The sequence below is a fragment of the Sturnira hondurensis genome, unplaced genomic scaffold (assembly GCF_014824575.4).
Source record: "Sturnira hondurensis isolate 20B ecotype Veracruz unplaced genomic scaffold, ASM1482457v3 Scaffold0023357, whole genome shotgun sequence".
Classification (NCBI taxonomy): domain Eukaryota; kingdom Metazoa; phylum Chordata; class Mammalia; order Chiroptera; family Phyllostomidae; genus Sturnira; species Sturnira hondurensis.
In genome coordinates, this window is record NW_028095988.1 from 10,126,564 (window position 1) to 10,151,363 (window position 24,800).

Sequence of the window (24,800 nt, forward strand, 5' to 3'; positions counted from 1 at the left end):
AGGTTAACAATATGATGTATCTTTTTAAATTACTTAATCTTTACTGTACTTTTTCCCATTACCATTTATCCCTTTATGTATCCTTTCAAACTTTTAAAAGGTGGCGCCCTCTCCTGCTCTGTAAAAGGAACAGTTGAGTTCTTACTAGAAGCTGCGCGCCACCCGGGGGAGGCTTTGTAGCGCTGGTTTGGGGACTGGGATTTAAGGAATCATATCTCAGTGGGTGATGACGATGGAGAGGACAAGGAGCATGATGCCGCTTTACAGACAAGAAAGTAAAGCCTTAGAGAGGGACGCGACTTCTACGCAGGGCCCGCGAAAACGCGCAGGAGACCTGCTGTCAAAGAAGCCTAGCAACGGACCAACGAATCTGACAGGGGGCGGGGCCGGAACCAGCAGGGCGGGGCCTTATGACGCGGCATCACGTTTTCCCTTGCCCGCGGCCCATTGGTTATCCATTACTACCCCTTTTTCGGGTAGAGAAAACTGGTCGCAGGACGGGAAGCACGGTAGCTCTCGGGTGGAGACAACGGTGCCGTTTAAGGCAGAACGAACGACCTAGTGCCATTGAAGCCGGCTAGACTCTCCGCTCGGGCTCCTGCTCAAGTTGGACCTCCAAAATTCTGGTGGTCTATGGAAGGATGCAGAGTCGGATAGTAAGGATACAGCGCCATCGAAACCTCCGAGCCGCTAAGGGCCACCGGGAGCCCCGCCCCTAGGCGGAGTCAGAAAGTCTCGCGGTGGAGGAAAGGATACTAGTATTGCCTTGGGGCGGAGCACCCCGGCCATGGCTACGCCCCGGGGAGCGGGTCCGGCTGCTCTGCGCTTTGCAGCCGCTGCCAGCTGGATAGTCTTGCGCAGACGCTGCGTGGAACATTTCCCACGAGTATTGCAGTTTCTTCAGTCCCTGCGCGCTGCTGCCCCTGGCTTGGTTCGCTACCGTCACCACGAACGCCTGTGTATGGGTCTAAAGGCCAAGGTATTAGAGCCACTGGGACCAGGGAAAGAGGCGGGCTGCAGGGACCTGACCGGGCAGATGACCGCTTTGGGGGTGAGATTGCCAAAGAGGAGTTTGTCCCGAAGTGAGGACCCTGAGCTCAGTACCATTCACAGGTGGTGGTGGAGCTGATCGTCCAGGGCCGGCCTTGGGCCCAGGTTCTGAATGCCCTGCATCACCACTTCCCAGAGTCTGGACCTGTAGTGCGGGATCCTAAAGCGGTGAGTGATCCCTGGAATAATCCCCACCTCCCAGTAACCCTTTGTGTAGCAAAATTGCTCCTCCTCCTAATCATCTGGTTCTCTTAATTGGTTTCTCTGCCTTCTTTATCTTCAACAGACAAAACAGGATCTCAGAAAGATCTCGGAGGCACAAGAAGCCTTTCGCCAGCAGGTGAAGCAGCTGGCAGAAGCCCCTGTGGATCTGGCTTGGAAGTTGCAGGTGAGACTGGCTGGTTTGGAAGCTATGATGTGGCTATTTTCTCTAGTCCTCTTCTGACCCGCTTTTCTCTGTTGTGCAGGAACTTGAACAAGAGTATGGAGAACCCTTTCTTACTGCTGTGGAAAAGCTGTTTTTTGAATACTTGTGTCAACTGGAAAAAGCACTGCCTGCACCACAGACTCAGCAGGTTTTCCTGGGGCAAAACACAGGGCAGAGTGCAGGCTGGTTAGATGAAAGACTGTAGTTTTCATGCCTCTTCCTCTGCCCACAGCTTCAGGATGTGCTAAGTTGGATGCAGCCTGGAGTTTCTATCACTTCTTCCTTTGCTTTGAGCCAGTATGGTGTGGACATGGGGTGGCCACTTCCAGGTACCAGGACCATCTGGGAGAATTAGGAATTTTGGGGTGGAGTGTTTAGCCTGAGACTTTTTGAGACAACCAGCCCATTAGGAGGGTTACATGGGCCAGAGGCTTAAGAAACCAGATTAAGTTGATGTGTTCTCTTTATAAAGAACATTGTTTTCTTTTTAGAGTGCTCTGTTACTAATTCAGTGAACATGACAGAGCCCATGGAGCCAAGTCCTCCTCAGCAACCAAGACCAGCACTCCACCATCCTCTGCCAAAAACCAAGCCTGGCCCATACCCTCCTCAGGGACCAGCCTCAAGGAAGCACCCAGAACCTTTGGTTGGCCACCACTTCAATCTGGCCCCTCTAGGCCAGCGAAGAATCCATTCCCAGTGGGCAAACACTAGGGTAGGCAATAAGGAACGCCCCACAGCCATGCTATTACCCTTTAGGAATCTGGGTTCACCAACTCAGGTCATATGTAAACCTGACAACAGAGAAGAACAAGGGACACACGTGGCAGTTCCAGCAGGTGACGTCCACACGAGAGCAATCCCCACTGGAAAGTCTAGGAGTCCACTCCAGACCCTAGGTGGAAGGGCTATGAAGGAGAACCCAGTTGACTTGTCTGCCACGGAGCAAAAGGAGTGAGTAAGCAGTTGCTTCTCCCTACTAGCAGTCCATGCCTTACTTGCTTTCCCTTCACTGTATCTTCTTTGCTTGCTACCACCCCAGGAATTGCTGGGATTGCCCCCTGGAGCCCCCGACACTGTCACTTTCATCTCCTAGGTCCAGGAAGCCAGGTATGTATAATGAGTCAGGACTGGATCAGACAGCCTCTTGAGGACTTTTTTTAGAGAAGGAAAGGGAGGGAGAGAAGGAGAGAAACGTCGGTGTGAGAAACATTGATCAGGTCTCTCTCACACAGTCCCCTTCTGGAGACTGAGTCCGCAGCCCAGGCATGTGCCCTGACTGGGAATTGAACCAGCGACTTTTCACTCTGCAGGAGGACACCCTACCAACTGAGCTACACTGGTCAGGGTTTGAGGACTCTTAAGGGCCTGTGTTCACCTAGAAGAATTCTTTGACTCTGGTTTCCTTCCTGCAGTGTGTCCTCCATCTCTGTGCAGCCCTGTCATTACCATAGGGGACTTGGTTTTGGACTCTGATGAGGAAGAAAATGGCCAGAGGGAAGGAATGGTGAGTAGGAAGGAACAGAAAGCTGGGGAAGGAAGGGGGTGGGGCAGAACAAGGCAGAAATCCCTGTGCTCCAGAATATGGAGAGCTCAGGCACTGTTCTAGATGATGATAGGATCTCCTTGCCTCTCTTCTCTGCAGGAGTCTCTGGAAAACTATGAGAAGACAAAGTTTCACACCCTTATCCCCACCTTCTGTGAATACCTCCCCGCTTCTAGCCCCAGTGCTGTGTCTGTCCCTTCCCATGACCATATAGACTCTTCTAATAGAACTGGAATGCCATCTGTATCCTGCCTGTCTTCCTCCTCACCTCTACAGGCAGTTTAGTGGAAATAAAGTGGAAGCCCAAGCTTGGATTACCTGACTACATTGCCCAAATCACTTTGTAATGCTTGGTAATTAAACTCTGGATTTGTTAAAACACTGTGTTGGTATGGAGGAGGGGGAATTAAGACTTCTGTAAGGTCAGTTAAGACTTCTGTAGCTCATCCCTTAGAAACAGAAGTGCGCTCCAGCTCTAAAAGAATTCCTTTGCCCTTTTACTTCCCTTGGAAGGCGTTGTTCAGAAATGCCAGAAAAAGTTCCAGGGCTGAGAACCTGGATGAGAAATCTCCTTTCACTATTCTGAAAATATCTGTGTCTTGATGCCAGAGTATACACTCTGTAAATCCTCATGTTGCCGGGTGGTGGGGTGGCAGGGGGGCAGTGCATGGCACTCGAATGGAGTTACTTCAAGGGAAAAGTACTCACTGTCATCGACTCCACTGGGTCAGTGCCACCTCTGCTTGCCCTGGAGTACCACCCAGATGCCAGGCTTGTGCAGAAAGCCCCAGAATCTCTTTACAGTCATTGGGATCTCTCTTTACAGAGATACTTAAATTTATGTAAACACTTCTGAGCTTTTTAGATATTCAAAGATCCTATTTAATGAACCTTATTAGCAAAACATGATTCTAAAAGCTTACAAGACCATGGCCATATATAAATCACTTGCATATGAATCAGTATCTTCTTCTTTCAATAATCTTCAGGAGCTGGGTCCCCCAGTTCCCATTTGATTATCTCAGCTTTATTTTCCCGGCCTGCCTTCCTTGCTTCCTCCCCAGTGAGCATGCTGGGCATTTTGCGGGTGCAGATAGAAGTTTAGCATTACTGCAGGAACTCTCAGGGGTGAGATTACCAAGTAATAGTCATAGTAGCTGGGATGAATGAGGGCCATCTTGGGAGGAGACCCTGTGATGAGGTGCTGGTGTCTTGGAAGGGCAGATCTGCTGAGGCCTAGCTCACATCTCTGAAGACTGGATTCACTTGCTAGGTGACACAGATGAAGGTGGTTCTCCGGCTCAGCTCCTTTAGCTTAGCTACTCCTACATATGTACATGTGGAACGGATGCCTCCAAGGATGTCTCGGATGGTATGTTCCACATCCCCTTTAAAGGGCATCTCCACTGTCTTTCCCTCTGAGGCCCTTTGAGGAGGAAAAATTTTCTGATGTTTTCTTTCCAAATTCCTTAAGCTCAGTGACTCTTCCCCAGTCTCTTGCATTTAACCCTAGTTCACCACTTTTCTCTCAACTACACCATCCATCTCCCAGCAACCCTGAGTTCTGCCACCACCCTACTTTGTCACACCTTCCAAGAACCCTCAACTCCTAGGCCTCTATACATACCTGTACTCAGCAATGCCCCCAGCATACTTCTTCATGGCTGTTTCCGAACTCATTCCATAGAAGAGTTTGTACTTCTTGCCATCCCTCTCGATGAGGTCACCATCTGACTCACTGTGCCCAGCCAGCATGCCACCCAGCATAACGAAGTCAGCCCCTGCCCCTATCAATGAGGGGGGAAACAGAAGAATCTGGCTCAGGTGCCCACATACCCACCCACACTCAGAAGCAACTCACACCAAATTCTCAGTCCTGATTCCAGCATCTCCCTGGTTTTGTTTTCCCAGCTGATCTGTAACTCACAGAAGCCTGCTCTGCACTGGCCTCTGTTCCTGACTTCACAAAACTTTAAAAAGCATCCTGGCTGGTGTGGCTCAGTGAATTGAGCACCGGCCTGTAAGCCAAAGGGTCGCTAGTTCGATTTCCGGTGAGGGCACAGGCCTAGGCTGTATGCCAGGTCCCTAGTGTGGGGCCTGCATGAGGCAACCATACATTGAAGCTTCTCTCCCTTTCTCCCTTCCCCTCTGTCTAAAAATAAAGAAATAAAATCTTTAAAAAATAATTTTTAAAAAGCCACTAGCAGGAGTGTCCAACCTGCAGCCTATGGGCTGCATACAGCCCAGGATGGCTGTGAAAGCAGCTCAACACAAAATCCTAAATTTACTTAAAGCATTATGAGATTTTTTTTTGTAATTACATGTCATAATGTATTTAATGTGTAGCCCAAGACAACTCTTCCAGTGTGGCGCAGAGATTCCCTGCTTGGCTTTGCTCTCTCCTTTTGGCTGATTTTGGCCATCTTCTGGTCATTTCTTTCACTGTGCTCAGCTGAGTAAGACTCATTTCAAGTGTTCTAAGAGCAAAAGTCTCTAACTTTACTGTAAATAAGGATCACCTGGGAAGCTATAAAAAATGCAGATGTGCAGCCCCATTCTCCAGACCTGGATTCTGTTAAGTCTAAGGTTTAGGCATTTACATTGTCCAGCAGTCCAGGAGATGGTGCAGATGGCCCTGGCCCACACCTGGGACAGTCTGTATCAGAGTCTCAGCTGACTTGCCCCAAAGGACATCACAAGCTTCTGGGTCACGAGTTCATATTATGAAAGAATCTGAATGGCTTCCTCAGCCTGATCCTAGACCCTCAAAGGTGACTCCTCCTCTTCTAATGGATCCTTCTGTGCCCTCCCAGTGCCCTTACCAAAAGCCTTGGCCACATCACCAGGACAGCTGCAGCCTCCATCCTACAAAGAAAGAAGCAGTGTGAAGGGACTGCCTGGATTTCCCCAGCCCTCTCAGCGATGTCTCAGCAGCTCACTGCAAAGCTGACAGGAACCCAGAAGTTCTGACCCACCTCTATCAGAGCTTCCGCACCCAACAGAAAACCCAGACGTTTGGCAGCCTCGCACCCTAGCCTGCCCTTGGGCCTTACTGAGATGATGTGGCCTTTGAGGCCATGAGCAGCATTTGCACACTCTATCACCGCACTGAGCTGTGGATACCCCACTCCAGTTTTCTGCCGGGTGGTACACACAGAGCCTGAGAAGAATGTGATGAAGATGAGAGAGAAGTGTTCCATAGGTGTTTGCCACCGAAGAGGTAGCCAGTGGTCCCCCAGTGAGCCAGCTTACCTGGTCCAATTCCCACCTTGATGATGTCAGCCCCAGAGAGGATAAGTTCTTCCACCATCTCTCCTGTTACCACATTCCCTGCCTGGAACAGAGCAATCAGAACAGCCTTCACTAGGGTCAGAAATGAAGAGGAGCCCTGACTAGTGTAGCTCGGTGGGTTGGGTGTCATTGCACAGACTGAAGGGGATCCTGTTTGATTCCCAGTCAGGGCACATGCCTGGGCTGCGGGCCAGGTCCCTGGATGGGGACATGCAGGAGGCAACTGATCGGGTGTTTTTCTCACACTTGGATGTTTCTCTCCCTCGCTTTCTCCCTCCCCACTCCTGTCTCCAAAAATAAATAAAATATTTTTTAAAAGAAAAATAAGGGAGTAGTAAAGAAAATGCTTTAAAAAAAAAGAAATGAAGAAGTTGTGTACTCTCAATTATAGCATGCCTGGACCTGGACCATCCAACATTACTAAAAAGAAGCGGGTAGCTGGGTCCCCTCTAATGGACCCTCTGAGAGCTTTTAGACTAGCTACTTCAAAGGACCTTGCTTCCCCAGCTGAGGTAAAGGGTTAGTGGCCAGTGTCACTGTCATACTAGGGTAAAGCTGGGGTCCACCTGGACCAAGATTAAATCTGATTTACAGTGAATTTATCTCCCCAAGAGACCCAAACATATCCTGCCCTTACCTGTCCTTAAGCCGTTAGGTCATAAAACCTCTTTGGAAAAGGGGAAGACATAATAATAAAGGCTAAATACTCATCTACATAGCTGTATTTGTTTCTGGTGGATGGAAAAGGGATTCCTCAGTGCAGTGGAGAAAATGGGGCCTGTCATCACTCCTAAGCTTGTAAAAAAATAAATAAAACATTGTTGCACATGATCCCTTTAATAGAATTATAGTACCAGATCCATTTCAGTAGGCAGGTGTACACGTATCACAGGTGTGTACAGCCGATAAACACAGGTTTGGTGAGTGATGTCAGGAACACCGGATCTACAAAGACTATCAAGGGTCAGAGACTGCAGTGACCAGTAACCAAACATGTTAAGCACAGAACCATGGATAATCACCCAGTGACATGACTAAGCAGACCAGGAAAATCATAATGCAGAAGAGGAGAAGGGGACTGATGTAACAAAAAGTGGAGTGGCACAAAAGAGTGGAAGGAGATGGAGGTACCAACTACTGGGTAACAGATATACCATAATGGTGTGTTCAGGGAAGGACTTCCGTACATCCTTTACAAAATCGACAAAGTGTTCAGAGTAGCCATTTGCCACATCCAGGCATATATATTTCACCTGGGGAACAGCTTCCAGGATTTGCTCCAGCTGCTCCAAGTCGGAAGGGCCTGTGCCTGAGCTGGCAGCCAGATGCTGTGGAAGAAATGGGCATTGGCATGTTTGAAATGACCTGATGAGCAGCCCACAGGGTTGGGGCGGTAAGGGTTGAACCCAGGAAGCCAAGCAAAGGCTCCTGGAAAATTGAATACGGAAAGGATCGGGGAAAACCAGTATTACCTTTAGACAGTCAGGATTCTGGCTAGCAAACTCTTTCCACTGCTCGAGGCTGTACTGTTTATGGACAGCAGTGAAGAGGGGGAACTGAGAAGATGAAAGACAGTCATCAAAAAGGAGAACTTTAATAGGGTCTCTTTTTCTAGAAACGGACCTTTATACTATTCTGAGGGAGAATAGGACTGAAGTCTGGAAAAAGAAACTTTTACAAAATCCAGTAGGACTTTTTACCATAAGCTAGTGCTGCCAGATACTCCCACCAAGTACTGAGTTGTATGGTTCGGATTTCACCTGCCAACGCATACAGTGCTACTGACTTAAAAGGTGACTAGGACAAGCTGTTGGTGCAGCAGGACAAGCAGTAGACAAGAACCATGCAGACGCCAGACAGAGCCAGTGTCTCCCTATACCGTCTCAGCCCTTCCTTCTACAGTAATGTAGTAGAACACCTGACCTATTATTTATGGCATCTTCTCAGTTATTTACCTGCAGTAATTCTGTGAGTCTAAATGCTCACAAAAGGTTAAAGCCTTAAGGTTAATGGAGACAATAACGTATCACCCCATCCTTTCTCCATCTCCACTGTAATAAAGAACAGATTTTTCTACAGACACAGACCAACCTGAAAACTTATATTCGGTCTATTTCAGTCAACCAAGTTCCAGGATATAATGACTCCTTGGACTTGTATTTCCTACTTCAACAAATTACAAACAATATCACAATACTTTGAGAAAGGCATTCAAAGGCCTTTGTGAATGCTGGTGTTTGTGTTTTAAAAGTATACGCATGCACACCTGAAACTAATATAATAATGTATGTCAACTATAATTAAAAACAATAAAAATATAAGCGCAGACATGCAAACAGATGAGACAGTTGACTGAGACAACTCAAGTCTTGCAACTGGCAAGAAATCCAAGGAAGTCATGTAGCAGCCATCAGTAACAGTGTTATGCCATGCACAGTCAGAGATCAATACTACCTAGCTGGTATTGGGTTCTGCTTTCTCAGCAACACTCTGCCATCAACATGCTGGCAAAATCACTCTAGGAGGTCAACAGACCTTGCAAATACATTGGCATAGTGGGGCATGATAAGCATGTCCAAATACATACCAAGCTGAAGATTTAGAAAAAGATGCATGCCTGCATCCAACTGTTTTATTATTTCTTCGAGATTTGGCTCTATCTCTAAAATCTATTGCTTTGGCACGCATCAGCAGTACTGAAAAGCCAGTCTCAACATAAAACATCAAGCAAGTGCCCACATGTGTGACAGCATGTCTATTAACACTGCGGTCAGATTCACCATTCCTCACCTAGACAGGCATCAGCAGGAGTTCTAAATAGTCAGGACTATTCGTGGCAACAGCAATACAATACTAAATAATACAATACTAAAACAATAACCATCGAACTCAGAGAAATGACAGCAGACATTCCACAAAGACTTACAGCAATCAAAAACAGAGAAAAGGAGATGAAGTCCTTCAGGCTAACAGAGCCATACTCAGCAGCAGAATCCATCAACTATGGATAACCAGAGTGCATATGTTATCGGAGTGCCCAGAATAACTATCTACCTTCTCAGCTGTAAGTATAGAGGCAGGTAACATTACTGACAATAGTAGCATCTTCTCTTTTGAAAGTGAACAATAACCTGCATAAAAGAAAAACACATTCCATTTTGGGCACATCCCAGAAACTCTCATATACCTAGGACTTAAAGAAGATTTTCTTAAAAAATTTAAAAGGCATAAAATAAAAATGAAAGTTTCTTCTCTCTAGAGTCTTCCAGTTAGAAATTTTTGAATACTCAAACTGTATCTAGTTTCTGGACTAAAACAGTAAATGTTTAGTTTCCTAACAATGCAGCAACTGGAGAGGTGCATGTTATTTGGAGAGGGTGACCTGGGTGCTGGGAAAAGTTGGCAAGGTGTATACACTGCTGGACAGGAGAAAGGACAAGTTCTATTTATATACCAGAAAAATGGCAGCAAAGCTTAGCTTCAGTTCTCATTAACTCACATAGCTTTTTGAACTAACCAGATAAAGCGGCCTTAGTACTGGAGAAAATAGTAAATTGTAGCATCCAGACTGGTAATTGCTGTTGAGTTGACCTGGGATGTGGATGCAAATAACACTGCAGTCAGCTCATATAACTGGACACCACTGAGGAAGCAGCATAAGAGAAGTCCTACCTTACAGAGAACCTTGGCCATCTCAAAGGTACCCACAGTATCTATATTGGCAGCAATGATAGGGATCCCAGTGTACATCTGCTTTGAGTTGCAAAATGAAAAGGTTACTGTGAGATCCACCTGCAGATATGAACAGAAAACACCATTTCATTCATCCAAAAAACAAGTACTGCACGAGAAAAAGGACCAAGAATCTTTCTCAGTCCTGGTCCACCAGGGCAAGCTGGCTCACCTCACTTTTAGACTTTAGGGTACTGCGTTTGGGCCTCAACAAGACATCCTTGAAGTCCAGCTTGACACTTGTCGATGTGAGGCATGGCGGGGACCTCGAAGTAGCAACGAATCTGAGTTGGAAGGAAAGACATGAGAAGGGGGCTGAATCAATAACAAGCCTTAATGCCCTGTTAAGGCTTTCAGCATCTCTTCTCGCCTAAATTGTGGAAAGTCGGGATGTGGTTGATCCCTGAAGACTGTCACCTCCGACCCGTCCCATGGTTACTATTACTCTCGGTGTCTCCATCCGAGGGGAGAATTCGGATGAAGTCGTGAGTAGCCCTAAGGAGGTACATTCCTTACCCCACTACTTTTCCTTTTCCAGCCCCTGCAGAAAAGTAATTTGACCTAAGAGGGTGATTTGGGTGAGAGAATGAACTTGAGGCGAGTCCCACTAGTTTCCGTAATAGGAAAACTAGTCACCTTGGTCCAGGTGGCTGTAGACCGAAGCTCTCCTTGCTTAGCAACCAACCTTGTGCAGCCCCGCTGAGGCTTGCAGTCCAAGCCAACAGGTCCCGCTAATTGTGGGCGAAAACGATTAACCGAGGAATTCCAGCCTCAGCAGCGGGCCGTGCGAGAGCTTCTGATTAACAGAGTTCGCACTCTAAGGTTGCCGTTAGATCTGAGGGGCAGGAGACTACAACTCCCAGGGTGGAACGCGCGGAGCTGCCCCTAGCGCGGTGGCAGTAGTTCGTGCCGCTCTGTCTTTCCACTAGAACCGGCTCTCTAGGGACTCTCAGAATCGCCAAAGAATCATCTCTGCTGGAATTAAGAGGACGGCTTTGTTTCTCTTTACGACGCCTCTGAAACGAAACGCGGAAGCATTTCTGAGCTTTTTCTGGAATCCCGGGATAAAAAGGGGGGGTGGAGCCATACAATGACCCGGAAGAAGAAGTGACTCCCACAGGCGTAGTGCAAAGGAGAGGCAGCAGCGACCGCATCGGTAGAAGCGGCAACTTACCTGTGTACAGTCTACATCTTGGAAGAAGATGCTAATTAAAGTGAAGGTGGGAGCACCTCCAGCTTTGCCAAGACGCAGTGGTACTGGGCTGGCTTCTGTACCTTACGGGAGAAGCGGGAAAGGGAAGCCACGCCTTTCCCGAGCCTGGAGGGCGATGACAGCCTCAGGGCTCTGCGCGAGGGGTGATGGGAAGTAGGGGGACTCTAAGAGGTCTTTGATTGCTGGGGGCTGGCCCAGCCGGACGACCGCGGGGTTTTTGCCATTCCTACTTTCTCGCCAGAACAGTGCCATGACCCAAAAGGAGGCCTCATTTGTCCCGATTCTCGTTGTATTCGAACCCTCGCTGTGAGGGAGGCCTAGCAGCAGCTTGGCTCCGCTTTCTCTTAGGTTCTAGGAATAAGCTCTGATCTCGAGTCTCAGTGCGCAGGTTTCCTGCTTCTCCCAGCCCCTAACACAGGCTGCCTCTGAGCACAACAAAAACCTTAGTATGGGGAATGGGGGGCCTCCAGAGGCTAGACTGTAAGCCTTTGCTGGTTGTGGTCAAGGTGTAGTATCTCAGGCAGCCTTCAAGAACCAAAGTTAGGAGTGTGTTCAGTCAGCACCTGCCTTTCTGAGCCAGGCATTCTGGACCACTCTCATTTCCTCACTGAGGCAGGTTGTGTGAAGGCAGAACTACCAGGGCCCTAGTTCTTGGTAATAGCAGTATATCCTTCAGCTCCATCTCTCAGCTTCCGGGGATCTTCAATTCCCAACCCTTATTAGCCTTATCTGCTATTTACCCTTTTGTACCTGCAAAGACAAAAATCTGATTTTTTAATTGATGCAGTGCAACATTAATTTGGCTTCTTTACTGCTCAGTAAGTCGCGTTATTTCACCAGCTCCTTATTGTATTTACCATACATAATAGCCATTCTTAACCTCTTCAGTTCTTCCAAACAATCTCTTAGCCAAGGATTGAGGCCAAACAACATGGCCAAATGCCATTGTTTTTCAAACTTTGAATAGTGACCTATAAGAGTTACTAATTGTGAAGTCAGTTTAACGGTTCAATGGGTTATGAGCAACATTAAATAAGAGGAAAATAGAAACATCAGGGTATACTTCTGGTTAAGAGTGTTTTGTGAATTGTTTCATTTTATGTGTATATTACACAGGCATATATGTTACTAGTTCATATGAATTTCTTAGTGTGGGTCACTGTCAAAAAAGTGTGAGGAATACTAGCAGATGAATGCTTTTATCTTCTTTTCAATGAATAAGGTTTTTTGTGTCCCCTTAGTACTTTCTGAGTCCAAAGAACAGGTTATTACTATACTTGGTGTTCAGTGTTTTGTAAACTTTTTAAAAAATCCCAGTCTACACTAAAAAAATTTACCTCCAGACAGACACAAAAACACTTACTATGTGTGATGTACTCTGACATTTACAATTCTATTCCAAGTTGACTTCATAAGCCACTGATGGTTGAGATCTGCAGTTTAAACACCTGTGTCGTAGATGGGTTTCTCAACTCAAAAGTACTTAAGGATTACCTGAGGACCTTGTAAAAATACTGATTCTAATATTAAGTGGGTCTGGGATGGGACCCAAGATTCTGCATTTCTAACGTGATGCTGATGCTACTTGAGTAGCAAGGTTCTAGATTTTGTCTCTTTGAATTCACTTCTATTTAGTACCTCTCTAAAATCATCAGTCTCCTTTTCTGAAACACTTTACTTTCTGCCTTTAAACAGGTTTCTCTGTCCTCTGTCTCTCTCTCTCTCTCTTTTTTGTTTGCTACATTTCTCTATATGTTAGATACATATGAATGTGATTAGTAGCTGTTAATTATTGTATAAGTGATAGGTTTTATTGGCAGGACTCCTTTCCTCCTTGCTCTGACTACTTCCAAATCTCTCTCTGCAGTCCTGTACAAGTCCTTCTGACAAATCTTCTCTTGATACATAATTGTTCTGAAATTAAGTATATCATCTTCTGACTTAAGTCATCTCCCCAGTACTCATCTTATATATTAATCCTGCAAATCTACCAGGTATCTGGAACTCAGTTCGGTAGAGTAATTTTTCTCTTATAGAACCTAATTTTCTCTTTGATACTGTTTTTGTTTGTTTGTTTGTTTTGTTTGAGGTGGTTTTGTGTGTGTGTGTGTGTGTGTGCGCGCGCGCGTGCGCTTGATTTTCTTTTCATTCTCATTACCCTTATTCTGATCTTGGGTCTCATTAACTTACATCTTTATTTCTGCATGATACCTCCAACCAGGTTTTCATATGGTCTTACCCCTTCTAAAGTTTAGAGTCTAAACCAAGGCATGATATACAATATCATAGTGTATAGATCTTTTAAACTTCTTTTTCTTCATATTGCTCTCTGATCCCAGATGTTGCACTGGTACACTCTTTTTTTTTTATTTTAAAAAGATTTTTATGTATTTATCTTTAGAGAAGGAAAGAAGGAGAGAGAGAGAGAAATATAAATGTGTGGTTACCTCTCATGTGTCCCCTGCTGGGAACTGGTCTACAACCCAGGCATGTGCCCTGACTGGGAATCGAACCTCGATCCTTTGACTCACAGGCCCTCGCTCAATCCACTGAGCTACGCCAGCCACGGCTGCACTGGTACACTCTTAGCAGATTACTTTGGGCAACTGTCTGTACTATCTAAACACCATTTTTCTCATTCAAGTTTTTTTTCTTTAAACACGGAATGAAACATAAAGTTCTTAAGGCTTCAGTTTAGTGATTTTTTTTTTACCACAGCACCTACTCATGTAACCATAAGATCTAGAACATTAAACAAAAATTTTTTCCATTACCATTTATTCTTCTTATACCCCCCTTCCCCCTGTAGTCACCACTGTTGTCCATGTACATGAGTCTTTTTTCCTTTTTGATAGATTCTCCTATCATCCCCTACCCCGGAACTGTCAGCCTGCTCTCTACCCATGAGTCTGTCTCTAGTTTGCTTATTAGTTCAGTTTGTTATTAGTTTCCACATATGAATGAAATCATATTGTATTTGTCTTTCTCTGACTGGCTTATTTCACTTAGCATAATGTTCTCCAGGTCCATCCATGCTGTTGCAAAGGGTAATTTTTTCTTTTTTATGGCTGAGTAGTGTTCCATAGAATATTTTCACTCATACCCTCTGAAAGTTTCTGTAGGTCAGTTTTGCTTGTTTTAGAACTTCATATGAATATAATTATGCAATATATATTTTTTATGTCTGATTTATTTCACTCAGCATATTATGTCTGTTGTTGAGAGTGTCTGTACCTTACAATGGAGTAGTATTCCGTTGAATAGCTGTATCACAATTTGTTTATCCTTTCTCCTGTTGATGGACATTTTGCTTGTTTTCATTTTCTGGCCATTATGAATAAGGCCAGAAAATGAACATTGTTATATAAGGCTTTTTGTGGACATAGGTTTCTCCTTTGAATAAATACCTAGGAATGGAATTAGTGGATCATGTGATAAATATATATCGCTTTAAAAGAAACTGCCAAACAGTTCTCCAAGGGGTTGTTCCATTTTACATTGCCACTTGCAGTGATGAATATTCCAGGTGCTTTGCACCCTTTCTAACTTTTAGTCATTATTATTTTAGCTATGATAGAGGGTATGAAATTAATCAGCATAGATTTTTACTCATCATAGCACTTTGGCATTGTACCTTGTATTTGGACAATAATATTCAATATGGCACTTCCTTGTATATTACATAGGTTGGTTCTGTTCATTGTATGGGTCGTTGTTTTTTGGTTGTAAATCTTCACTTGAAAAAGATTGTTGGCAAAGGCTGGGTCACGCCATTTCTTTTATATCCCCTACAGTGCCTAAAGCAGTATGTGGGCTGAGGTTCGTCATAGACTTACCAACTAGCATTGAATGCATTCCCAGGTCACAAGGAGCAGATCTGAGGGAAGAAACCTAATATCTGCCTTCACCACATGATATATCAATACTATTTTTAAAAATTGTTTTGTTATTTTTTTTAATTTTTTATTTAATTATTGTTCAAGTACAGTTTTCTGTCTTTTACTCCCATCCCAGCCCACCCCCCTCCTAGTTATTTTTAATTATGGACACTTCCAAGCACATACGGCAGCGCAGAGAAAGACCCTTTACCCAGCTTCAAAAGCTATCATTTCATGGTCAGTCCTGTTTATACTCACCAACTCTCCTTACCTGATGTTTTATGAAACAAATCTCAGCATGTTACTCATACATGTTTCAGTATTTAGCTATTAGAAATAACTCCTTTTTTCTAAAATAACCTTAATTATCACACCTAAAATATTAACAGTGAGCCCTGGTTGGTGTGGCTCAGTGAATTGAATGCCGGCCTGTGAACCAAGGGGTCGCTGGTTGATTCCCAGTCAGAGGCACATGCCTGGGTTGCCAGCCAGGTTCCTGGGGGGGTGCGTAGGAGGCAGCCACACATTGATGTTTCTCTCCCTCTCTTTCTCCCTCCCTTTCCCTCTCTCTAGAAATGAAAAAAATACTAACAGTGATTTCTTACTGTCATCAAATATACTCTATAGTCTCATTTATTTTTTATAGTTACTTTGAATCTGGAGCCAACTAAGATCATACATTGCAGTTGGTTGATATGTATTTTAAGCCTCTTTATATCTATAATGCACCCTTTTCTCTATTTTTTCTTGTTGAATAAACTGTGTTGTTTGTCCCATAGAATTTTGTATGGTTTGGATTTCCTGGTTATATTCTCCATGTTGTCTTTAATACATGGAAATATATACGTTTCCTCTTCAACCTGTTTTTCTTGTGAATTGGTAATAAGATCTTGAGACTTGATTAGTCTTTTCTGTGTGTTCATGTATGAAAATAATTCATAGGTAGTGGTATGGTGTGTACTTCTGTTAGGTTCTTTTACTTTCCATGATCTTAGATCTATTATTTCATTGGAGGTTACAAAATGCGGGTATTCTTATTTTATTGTTGTTTAAGCTGGAATGCTTAAGCAGTGTCCGACGTAGTAACCATTAACCACATGGGCTACTGAATACTTGAAATGTGAGGGAGAAACTTTGGTTAGTTGCCTCCCACAGTGCCCCATCCCGGAATCGAACCTACAGCCTATGTGTGTGCCCTGACCGGGGAGTGAACCCACAACCTCTTGGTGTACAGGACAGTACTTCAAATAACTGAGCCACTCGGCCAAGACTCAAGAACTTTGTTTTAAAAATATTTTTTTCTCATTACAATGTACTCATGGTATATAAAATGGAAGATACAGAAAAGTACAAATAATATAATAAAGTATCTATAACCTCACAACTCAAGATAAAAGTACTTATATATATATCATTCCCAACTTTTTGAAAGCAGAAACAATATTTGAGGGGTTTTGTTGTTTGTTTTTGGTATTTTAAATACAAAATTGGAATTATACCATTATTCTAGATATTGAGGACTGTGTGGTTTGTACTATAATTTATTTAACTCTCAATTGTTTGATAATTTAGTGTGTGTTTCTAGTTTTTCAGTATCAAAAGGCTCAATGGCCAGTGTTAAAGGTATATTCTTGTACAAAGTCATGATTATTTTCCAAAAGTGCTGTTGCTGGGAGACCAGATTGCTTTCTGGATACATTCATGGGCTTCTGCAGTCAATTTTGGAAACAAAGGGTCATTCCTGAGTTTTAGATTTTTACAGATCAATTATTTTTTTTTACTTTTTTAAATTTTTATTTATTTTATTTATTTATCTTTAGCGGGGAAGGGAAGGAGAGAGGGAGAGAAATATCAATGTATGGTTGCCTCCCGTGAGTCCGTTGCTGGGAACTGGCCTGCAACCCAGGCATGTGCCCTGACTGGGAATCGAATCGCTGACCCTTTGGTTCGCAGGCCGGTGCTCAGTCTGCGAACTGAGCCACACCAGCCAGGGCAAAATATGTATACTTTTAACCCTTTCTTCTGTGCATGTACATATGTCTTCATATAGACAATAATATATAATTATACGTTCTTTAGATCTTTCCATTTTAGTGTATAAATTGTTGCATAACAAATATATCATTCTGTGGATGTACCATAGTTTAATAGTTTTCTTATTATTAAGCATTAAGTTATTTCCATTGTTCTGCTTTTACAAAAAGTGCACATGTTCCTCATTGGATACATGCCTAAGTTTTTCCTCCAATTTACTTACCTATAAATAGAATTGTCTGCTCGAAGAGGTTTTGTGTTTAAAGTATTATGCTCAATTGCTTCTCAGCCTTTTGGCTGAGACCAAGTATAGTATCTGGTCTCAGTTTAACATGACACATCCTCTATCCGAGGACAATGTATTAAATGGATTTTGGAGCCAGGAGATGTAATAGGAGCTTGCTCTGTCCAGTCCACACATCAACCCAGTATTGCAGTACTCCTGGGAATGGCACCCCATGCCCCCCCAAAAGTATTGCAATCGGTAAAGTGAAATAATTTTTGTACAACACAGAATTGCATACTTTTCATTTTGTCAGGAAAGGGCCTAAAAAAAGTTACTGAATATTTTTACAGTTGTTTCACAAAAAGACATTTTAACACCTGAATATATATAGTTTCTTGAAAATCTCATTGCTGTCAGTGTTTTTCTCATTTTATCATAGACTACAGAAAATGTTCACACATTTCAGCTTGGGTTGGGGTAGAAACCTGAGAGTCGTTGTAATTGATTCTTTTGCATCCAAACAGGTAAAGCCAAAGGAGTTAGTCTTGCATTTTTGGAAATACTATATATTGGGACTGAACCATTCTCGTACTTGAAAAATTAGGCCCTAAGTACTTTCTTCATGCTGGTCTGTGTGAACCCTAGAAGTAGACGCAGCGTGTTATTTGTGGACAGGAGCACAGATTACCACAGGAGCACAGATTACCACAGGAGCACAGATTGCGTCTCAGTTCTAGATCAGTCCAGCGCAGGCAGGACTGAGTACAGAGCTAGGGGCTCAGGCCAGAGAGTCTGTGTTTAGATCCACACCTTCCTTTTGATTCCATAGTCACAATTTTTAACCTGCCCAAGCCCCATTTTTCTCATCTATAAATTGGTGATAGTAATAGTTCATATCTCAGAAAGACTAGCAAGGATTAACTGTATTGGTACATGTAAGACACTCAGCCCAGTTTCCAGTTCTTGTAAAGTGTTCAGTAAATGTTGGCTGTGATTATAACATAATCATCAGTGTATGTAGCCCTCCCACAAATATTTTTTGATTGCTTATATGTCAAATATTGTGCTTTGTGCTTCGATTAGAAGAGTCCCTATCCTTAAGGAAGTTGGAGAGTTAGATACGTAACTAGCTGTAACGGGTATTAAAGTGCATTGGGGCCCTGGCTGGTGTAGCTCAGTGGATTGAGCACAGGCCTGCGAACCAGAGGATCGCGGTTCAATTCCCAGTCAGGGCACATGCCTGGGTTGCAGACCAGTTCCCTGCAGGCCAATTCCCGGCAGGGGATGCACAAAAGGCAACCATACATTGATGTTTCTCTCCCTCTCTCCTTCCCCTCTAAAGGTAAATAAATAAATAAATAAAACCTTTAAAAATCATTGAAAAAAAATAAAGTGCATTGGGAACAAGTCATCAATCTTATTTTATTTTTTAATATATTTTATTGATTATGCCATTACAGTTGTTCTAATTTCCCCCCTTCATTCCCCTCCACCCTGCACACCCCCTCCCCCACCATTGCCCCAACTTTAGTTTATGTCCACATGTTACAAGTTCTTTAGATTCTATATTTCTCCTACTATTCTTACACTGCCCCTGTCTATTTTCTACCTACTGTCTATGCTACTTATTTTCTGTACCTTCTCCCCCCTTCTCCTCCTCCCACTCCCCTATTGCTAACCCTCCATGTGATCTCCATTTCTATGGTTCTGCTCCTGATCTAGCTGTCTGCTTAGTTTGCTTTTGTTTTAGGTGTGGTTGTTAATAACTGTGAGTTTGCTGTCCCTTCACTGTTCGTATTTTTATCTTTTTCTTAGATAAGTCCCTTTAACATTTCATATAATAAGAGCTTGGTGACGATGAACTCCTTGAATTTGACCTTATCTGAGAAGCAGTTTATCTGCCCTTCCATTCTAAATGAAAGCTTTGCTGGATAGAGCAATCTTGGTTGTAGGTCTTTGGATTTCATGACTTAGAATACTTCCTTCCAGCCCCTTCTTGCCTGTAAGGTCTCTTTTGAGAAATCAGCTGACAGTCTGATGGGAGCTCCTCTGTAGGTGACTGTCCCCTTATCTCTTGCTGCTTCTAGGATTCTCTCCTTCATTTTAATCTTGGCTAATGTAATTATGATGTACCTTGGTGTGTTCTTTCTTGGGTCCAACTTCTTTGGGACTCTGAGCTTCCTGGACTTCCTGGAAGTCTATTTCCTTTGCCAGATTGGGGAAGTTCTCCTTTATTATTTGTTCATATAAGTTTTCCACTTGTCACTCCTCCTCTTCCCCTTCTGGTACCCCTATAATTTGGATGTTGGAACGTTTAAAGATGTCCTGGAGGTTCCTAACCCTCTCCTCATTTTTTTGAATTCTTGTTTCTTCATTCTTTTCTGTTTGGTCATTTTTTTCTTCCTTCTGGCCCACTCCCTTGATTTGAGTCCCAGTTTCCTTTCCATCACTATTGGTTTCCTGTGCATTTCCCTTCATTTCAATTAGTTTAGCCTTCATTTGTTCCTCTAATTTGTGACTAAAATCGACCAGTTCTGTGAACATCCTGATCACCAGTGTTTTGAACTGTGCATCTGATAGGTTGGCTATTTCTTGGTCACTTAGAGTTATTGGCTCCAGGGCTTTGATCATCAATCTTATTTTAAAGGGTCTTTGAAGGTTTGAGAAAAGGTGATGAAGGTTATGACAAAAGGGAATACAGTAAAAGGAAAGAAATGCCCCTAAATTGGACCCTGCATTGTGTGTTTGTGGTCTGGATTACTGTAGACTGGTGTAGATAAAAGCTTTCAGACCAGATGGATCAGAGATTAGACTGAATGGTGCACAGCATTTTAAAGTGTGCAATCAGCATGTTACATTTGGGCACCATCGGCCCTCAGCCTATGGAAGAAGACGAGAGCTGCAATTTAGGATTTACATAGAAGTCTGGAGAAGGTACAGGAGAAGCTTGGTCGGAGGTGATCTCTGGTGTCCTTGAGAGTTCTTTAAATTATCTGAATGTTAATTTCTATTGTTGGTATATAAAGCAAGGTCCTTCTGACTCAAAGGAATGCTTTCTTGAGGACTTCTCTCACTTCTGCCTCAAGCAAAGGGAATGTGAAATGACCTGGGGGAGTAAGGTCAAATGGTTCACAGAGTCGTTCCCTCTCAAACTAGTCCAGAGCGTAAAAATGTTTGATGAATACGGGTATGGTCAAAGCCTTCTGAGTCTTCAAAGCAGCTTTGCCAAGAATGTGCATCTCTCAGTAGATAGTAGATCCCCAGAGACCAGGACAGGACATTTTATTTTTATTTTTTATAGATTTTATTTACTTATTTTTAGAGAGAGGGGAAGGGAGGGAGAAGGAGAAGGAGAGGGAGAGAAACATCAATGTGTGGTTGCCTCTTGTGCACCCTAGGCATGTGCCCTGACTGAGAATTGAACCGGCAACCCTTTGGTTCGAAGGCCAGCGCTCAGTTCGCTGAGCCACACCAAGCACGGCAGGACATTTTACCTAGGAGATAAACTGTATATTGGGCTTTAGGATTCATGAAATCTTTGCCTGTTTCAGACGCTGACCGGGAAGGAGATTGAGATTGACATTGAACCCACAGACAAGGTAATGCCCAAGCACCTCTTCATACCTATCTCCCTACATGTACATTAGCTTGGATATGCTGATGAACTTAGTCCTTTACTTTCATGCTATCTGCATAGCTCTGTTCTTTCCACTTCCATGGTCCTACCCCTACCTATCATGAGTAGCCCCTGACTACTTGTACCCCTAAAGGTGGAGCGAATCAAGGAACGTGTGGAAGAGAAAGAGGGAATCCCCCCACAGCAGCAGCGGCTCATCTACAGTGGTAAACAGATGTGAGTTTGGAACGGGAATTCGGTGGGGCCATCTTATGTGAAGATGAGGGAGCCGACCCTGGGGATAGAGCAGGCCTGCTTCTTTTTATTGCTGGCCTACACCCTTTGGCAATTTGGTGACGCCTATGAACCCCTTCTCAGAATAATAGTTAAGCAGACATAAAATAAAATATATCAAATTACAGAAGAAACTTGTATTGAGATACAGTTATCAAAATACTAAAAAGGCCCTGGCTGGTGTAGCTTAGTGGATCGAGTGCGGGCCTGTGAACCACATGATCGCAGTTCGATTCCCAGTCAGGGCACATGCCTGGGTCGCAGGCCAGTTCCTGGTTCCCGGCAGTGGACACATGAGAGGCAACCATACATTGATATTTCTCTCCTCTCCTTCCCTTCCCCTCTAAAGATAAATAAATAAAATCTAAAAAAAAAAAAAAAAACCTAAAAAGGCAAATTTGTAATATATGTGCTTTTTTATTAATACATTAATATTGAATGGTGGGCCAAATACTACCATAATTTCAAAATATTTTCAAGATACCTACAAATAATTATGGTATAAAATATTTAATTTCTGTTGTTAATAAGTTACCCATATTGCTTATACCTCTGTGGTTTTTTGCCTATCTTCAAAATTTAAAGAAATAACCAGATTTCAATTCATGATTAGTAAAAATAAAGACGTAATTTTTTTTATCATTTGAATTCATAGACCCTCAGAAAGATCCGTGAGACCCAGGTTGAGAGCCCTATTCTACGTGATATTTCTAATCCTTTTTGTGCCTCCTCTTCCTGCAGGAATGATGAGAAGACAGCGGCTGATTATAAAATCCTAGGTGGCTCAGTCCTCCATCTGGTGTTGGCACTAAGAGGAGGAGGCGGTCTTAGGCAGTGATGGACCCTCTCTCCATTTTACCTCTTTACCCTGTTCCTCGTAATGAGGCATCATATATCCTATCACTCTCTGGAACACCAGAGTGACTGCCCCCTCTCCTGGATGCCCAGTCTTGTGTGTCTACTGGTGGGAGACTGAAGACCCCAGGATGCAGTGTTTCTGGCCCAAAGGGCCCTTGCCGGCTATTGGGTTTTAGTTTGCAGATCTATGTGCTTCCCTCTCTGGTTCTCAATAAAATAAAATAAAGGATTCTTGGCCTCCTGGAATCTTTCTTCTGTTGCACAAATATGACTGAGATCAAAATGGACCAAATGCACACCCTCTTATACCAGACTGAAGGAGTAGGACAATGGAAGGGAAGTGTCCCTAGAAATGATTACCAGGCTCAGTGGCAGTGGTGTACTGGAGTCAACTCTTATCAGTTCATGAGACCTAATTGTTGGTATCTCCTTCCCACCCCATATTAAATAACCTCATGTTGGTAGCTTGAAATTGGCCATGGTAGGTAGGAATATTTATAGAAATTGGCAAACAATACAAATCAATCCATCATCCAAACTGGTTATTATACATCTGTTATCATACTACTGACATGGGTGGTAGAAACCAGGAGAGCAAAGTCTCATTGTGGCTCTTACTGGACATTTGGGCCTGATTTGAGAAAGGCCAGAGGGGTTTTAGAGATACGATGTTCTTTATGGCTGGAGTATTGCTGAGGGGTCTGGGCTCTACACACTGGAAAGCCGCTGATACACAGTTTGGGTGAGGAGCTCTGGAGCGGTAGCTCGGCTGGTTAGAGGGATGTCATGACACACCAAGGTTGCAGTTTTGATCTCCAGGGCACATGCAAGAAGGAACTAATGAATGCATAAATAAGCTGAACAACAAATTGGTATTTCCCCCGCTAAAAGTACATAAAAAGCTGAGGAATGATACCAGCTACGATGGGTGACTTAGGTTTGTAAGGTGAAATGAGAGACCAGTGCCAGAAGAAAGGGCTTCTTTTCCCTGATGTCTCTAGTAGAATTTGGGGAGATTAGGAGGAGCAGATAAGCGAAGGAAGGAGAAACTTCGGAGACCACTGTGGTCCCATGTACAGCGTGTTGGCACTTGCTGCAGTCCTTTCCCCTTCCACCGTCAGATGGCGCTCGTGTGCAGTCTCCAGGCTCCCTGCTGCGGCCTGCCGTGAGGACTCTAACCGCCATTTTTCTAAGGCTGACCCTGCACCGCCTCCCACGAGTATAGAGCACTCTATGGCCTTGGAGAAGGCCCCGCCTCCGTGCGCTTCTGGCAAGCAACCTGTAAGCGCAGATGATGGAGCGGCTACCGAAGCTCGCTGTCTTCGATCTGGGTGAGGGGCCCGACTGTGTAGAATTCTGTAGGGTGCTTTCCTTTTCCAAACCCCAGTTGCCGCTTTCGAGGCCCTGCTTCCTTCAGATTGAACCTTCCGCTTTCTTCCTCTCTCAGATTATACGCTCTGGCCATTCTGGGTGGACACGCACGTAGACCCCCCGTTCCATAAGAGCAGGTGAGGCTGGGCTGGGGAGGACTGGGAAAAGGCTGGTCGGGCCGGAGCTGAGGGCACTCTCACCTTCTCCAGCGATGGAACTGTACGAGATAGGCGAGGCCAGACCATCCGGCTGTATCCAGAGGTGCCCGAGGTCCTGGACCGATTTCAGGGGCTCGGGGTGCCCGTCGCAGCTGCTTCACGGTAAGAAGAGCAGCTGAAAAAAACTGTCAGCCTAACGTTGACAGTTGCATGTGTAAGATTTCTCTTGTTCCCAAAATTTAGGCGGTGTAAATTTGCAAGTATTGTACATTTTTTAAAATTATGACTGCCTGTGCCTTTTATTTTTTGAACATTGCCTTGGGGCCATCTGTGTCAGAAAGGAAGGGTATGGAGTAGAATAAGGGCCCAGGAAACCTCTCCATTGACTGGAAAAACAAGTTGATTTACCTCTAGTTATATTTAACTTCACTTGCAGCTCTGGCCCTCCACTCTCCTGATCCCGTCTACTACACCTTTTTGCAGGACAGGTGAAATTGAAGGGGCCAACCAGCTATTGGAGCTCTTTGACCTTGACAGATACTTTGTTCAGCGGGAAATCTATCCAGGCAGCAAGGTCACACATTTTGAGAGGTATGCACTGGACATGAGGGTAGAAGAAGCAGGGGAAAAGAAAAACAGAGACTGGAGGAGCTAAGAAGCCAGCGTGGTTACCCCCTGCCCTGTCTTGCACAGGCTACGGCAGAAGACTGGAGTTCCTTTCCCCCAGATGCTCTTCTTTGATGATGAGAAGAGGAATATTGTAGACGTCAGCAAACTGGGTACTGAGTGGTGAGAATACCATTTGGGAAATGGGGAGAAAGGGTGCCTAGGAGGGATAGGTATAAAATGGGATCTCTTTTTCTTTCTAGGTGTTACCTGCATTCATGTCCAGAATGGAATGAGTCTTCAGGTCCTAACTCAAGGATTAGAGACATTTGCAAAGGCCCAAGCTGGACCCTGAGGTCCAGTCCTATGGATGAGCCTCATTTGAGGAATAAAACTGAAGGAAATCAGGAAGGCATTTTCAGGTGCATGTGTAAATTATTAAAGTGTATTTGTGTGTGACAAGAAATCTTACCCACAGTGTGGGGTTGTTTGTTTTTCTT

The 24,800-nt window shown here is 44.1% G+C and overlaps 4 protein-coding genes and 1 non-coding gene across 8 annotated transcripts; 4 read left to right on the forward strand and 1 right to left on the reverse strand.

Annotated features, from left to right (window-relative positions):
• Window positions 1-474: 474 nt before the first annotated feature.
• On the forward strand, window positions 475-6,445 carry TINF2 (TERF1 interacting nuclear factor 2). Of its 2 annotated transcripts, XM_037037582.1 has the most exons (10): window positions 475-979; window positions 1,114-1,218; window positions 1,337-1,438; window positions 1,518-1,625; window positions 1,710-1,806; window positions 1,969-2,431; window positions 2,520-2,587; window positions 2,893-2,984; window positions 4,063-4,151; window positions 5,837-6,445. In XM_037037582.1, exons 1-9 carry the CDS (start codon window positions 788-790, stop codon window positions 4,126-4,128), a joined length of 1,293 nt encoding a protein of 430 aa, XP_036893477.1. In that variant the 5' UTR covers window positions 475-787; the 3' UTR covers window positions 4,129-4,151; window positions 5,837-6,445. The 2 variants fall into 2 exon arrangements, with proteins under 2 accessions (XP_036893477.1, XP_036893476.1); XM_037037581.1 differs by lacking the exons at window positions 4,063-4,151; window positions 5,837-6,445 and adding an exon at window positions 3,123-3,402.
• GMPR2 (guanosine monophosphate reductase 2) lies at window positions 3,889-10,817 on the reverse strand (the record flags this gene model as incomplete). The annotated part of the gene is made up of 10 exons (XM_037037597.1): window positions 3,889-4,449; window positions 4,651-4,810; window positions 5,846-5,888; window positions 6,077-6,183; window positions 6,276-6,357; window positions 7,469-7,642; window positions 7,787-7,870; window positions 9,987-10,106; window positions 10,219-10,330; window positions 10,732-10,817. Coding segments are annotated over 10 exons (1,125 nt in total), but the record flags the coding sequence as incomplete, so codon positions are not given.
• NEDD8 (NEDD8 ubiquitin like modifier) lies at window positions 10,817-22,395 on the forward strand. Its single transcript, XM_037037602.1, has 4 exons — window positions 10,817-11,266; window positions 20,949-20,996; window positions 21,168-21,250; window positions 22,049-22,395. The coding sequence occupies exons 1-4, from the start codon at window positions 11,249-11,251 to the stop codon at window positions 22,143-22,145; spliced, it is 246 nt and encodes an 81-aa protein (XP_036893497.1). The 5' UTR covers window positions 10,817-11,248; the 3' UTR covers window positions 22,146-22,395.
• Window positions 10,906-24,771, forward strand: MDP1 (magnesium dependent phosphatase 1). 3 transcript variants are annotated; one of them, XM_037037599.1, is made up of 7 exons: window positions 10,906-10,910; window positions 23,452-23,496; window positions 23,613-23,673; window positions 23,746-23,856; window positions 24,178-24,285; window positions 24,388-24,473; window positions 24,564-24,750. In XM_037037599.1, exons 2-7 carry the CDS (start codon window positions 23,457-23,459, stop codon window positions 24,653-24,655), a joined length of 498 nt encoding a protein of 165 aa, XP_036893494.1. In that variant the 5' UTR covers window positions 10,906-10,910; window positions 23,452-23,456; the 3' UTR covers window positions 24,656-24,750. The 3 variants fall into 3 exon arrangements, with proteins under 3 accessions (XP_036893494.1, XP_036893495.1, XP_036893493.1); XM_037037600.1 differs by lacking the exon at window positions 10,906-10,910 and having other exon boundaries at window positions 23,306-23,496; window positions 24,388-24,483; window positions 24,564-24,771; XM_037037598.1 differs by lacking the exon at window positions 10,906-10,910 and having other exon boundaries at window positions 23,310-23,496.
• On the forward strand, window positions 17,449-17,631 carry LOC118980986 (U2 spliceosomal RNA). The gene has a single exon (XR_005065243.1). It is a non-coding gene; the product is annotated as a U2 spliceosomal RNA (small nuclear RNA).
• Window positions 24,772-24,800: the final 29 nt, after the last annotated feature.

What these genes read in the sequence shown, in the direction of transcription:
- TINF2 (XM_037037581.1), top strand. Translation starts at nt 788, where the DNA reads ATGGCTACGCCCCGGGGAGCGGGTCCGGCTGCTCTGCGCTTTGCAGCC. An exon ending in GTATGGGTCTAAAGGCCAAG is followed by an intron (nt 980 to 1,113) that starts GTATTAGAGCCA and finishes TACCATTCACAG; the next exon opens with GTGGTGGTGGAGCTGATCGT. An exon ending in CTGCACCACAGACTCAGCAG is followed by an intron (nt 1,626 to 1,709) that starts GTTTTCCTGGGG and finishes CTCTGCCCACAG; the next exon opens with CTTCAGGATGTGCTAAGTTG.
- NEDD8 (XM_037037602.1), top strand. An exon ending in ACATTGAACCCACAGACAAG is followed by an intron (nt 20,997 to 21,167) that starts GTAATGCCCAAG and finishes GTACCCCTAAAG; the next exon opens with GTGGAGCGAATCAAGGAACG. An exon ending in ATCTACAGTGGTAAACAGAT is followed by an intron (nt 21,251 to 22,048) that starts GTGAGTTTGGAA and finishes CTCTTCCTGCAG; the next exon opens with GAATGATGAGAAGACAGCGG.
- MDP1 (XM_037037600.1), top strand. Translation starts at nt 23,457, where the DNA reads ATGATGGAGCGGCTACCGAAGCTCGCTGTCTTCGATCTGG. An exon ending in CCCCCGTTCCATAAGAGCAG is followed by an intron (nt 23,674 to 23,745) that starts GTGAGGCTGGGC and finishes CACCTTCTCCAG; the next exon opens with CGATGGAACTGTACGAGATA. An exon ending in AAGGTCACACATTTTGAGAG is followed by an intron (nt 24,286 to 24,387) that starts GTATGCACTGGA and finishes TGTCTTGCACAG; the next exon opens with GCTACGGCAGAAGACTGGAG.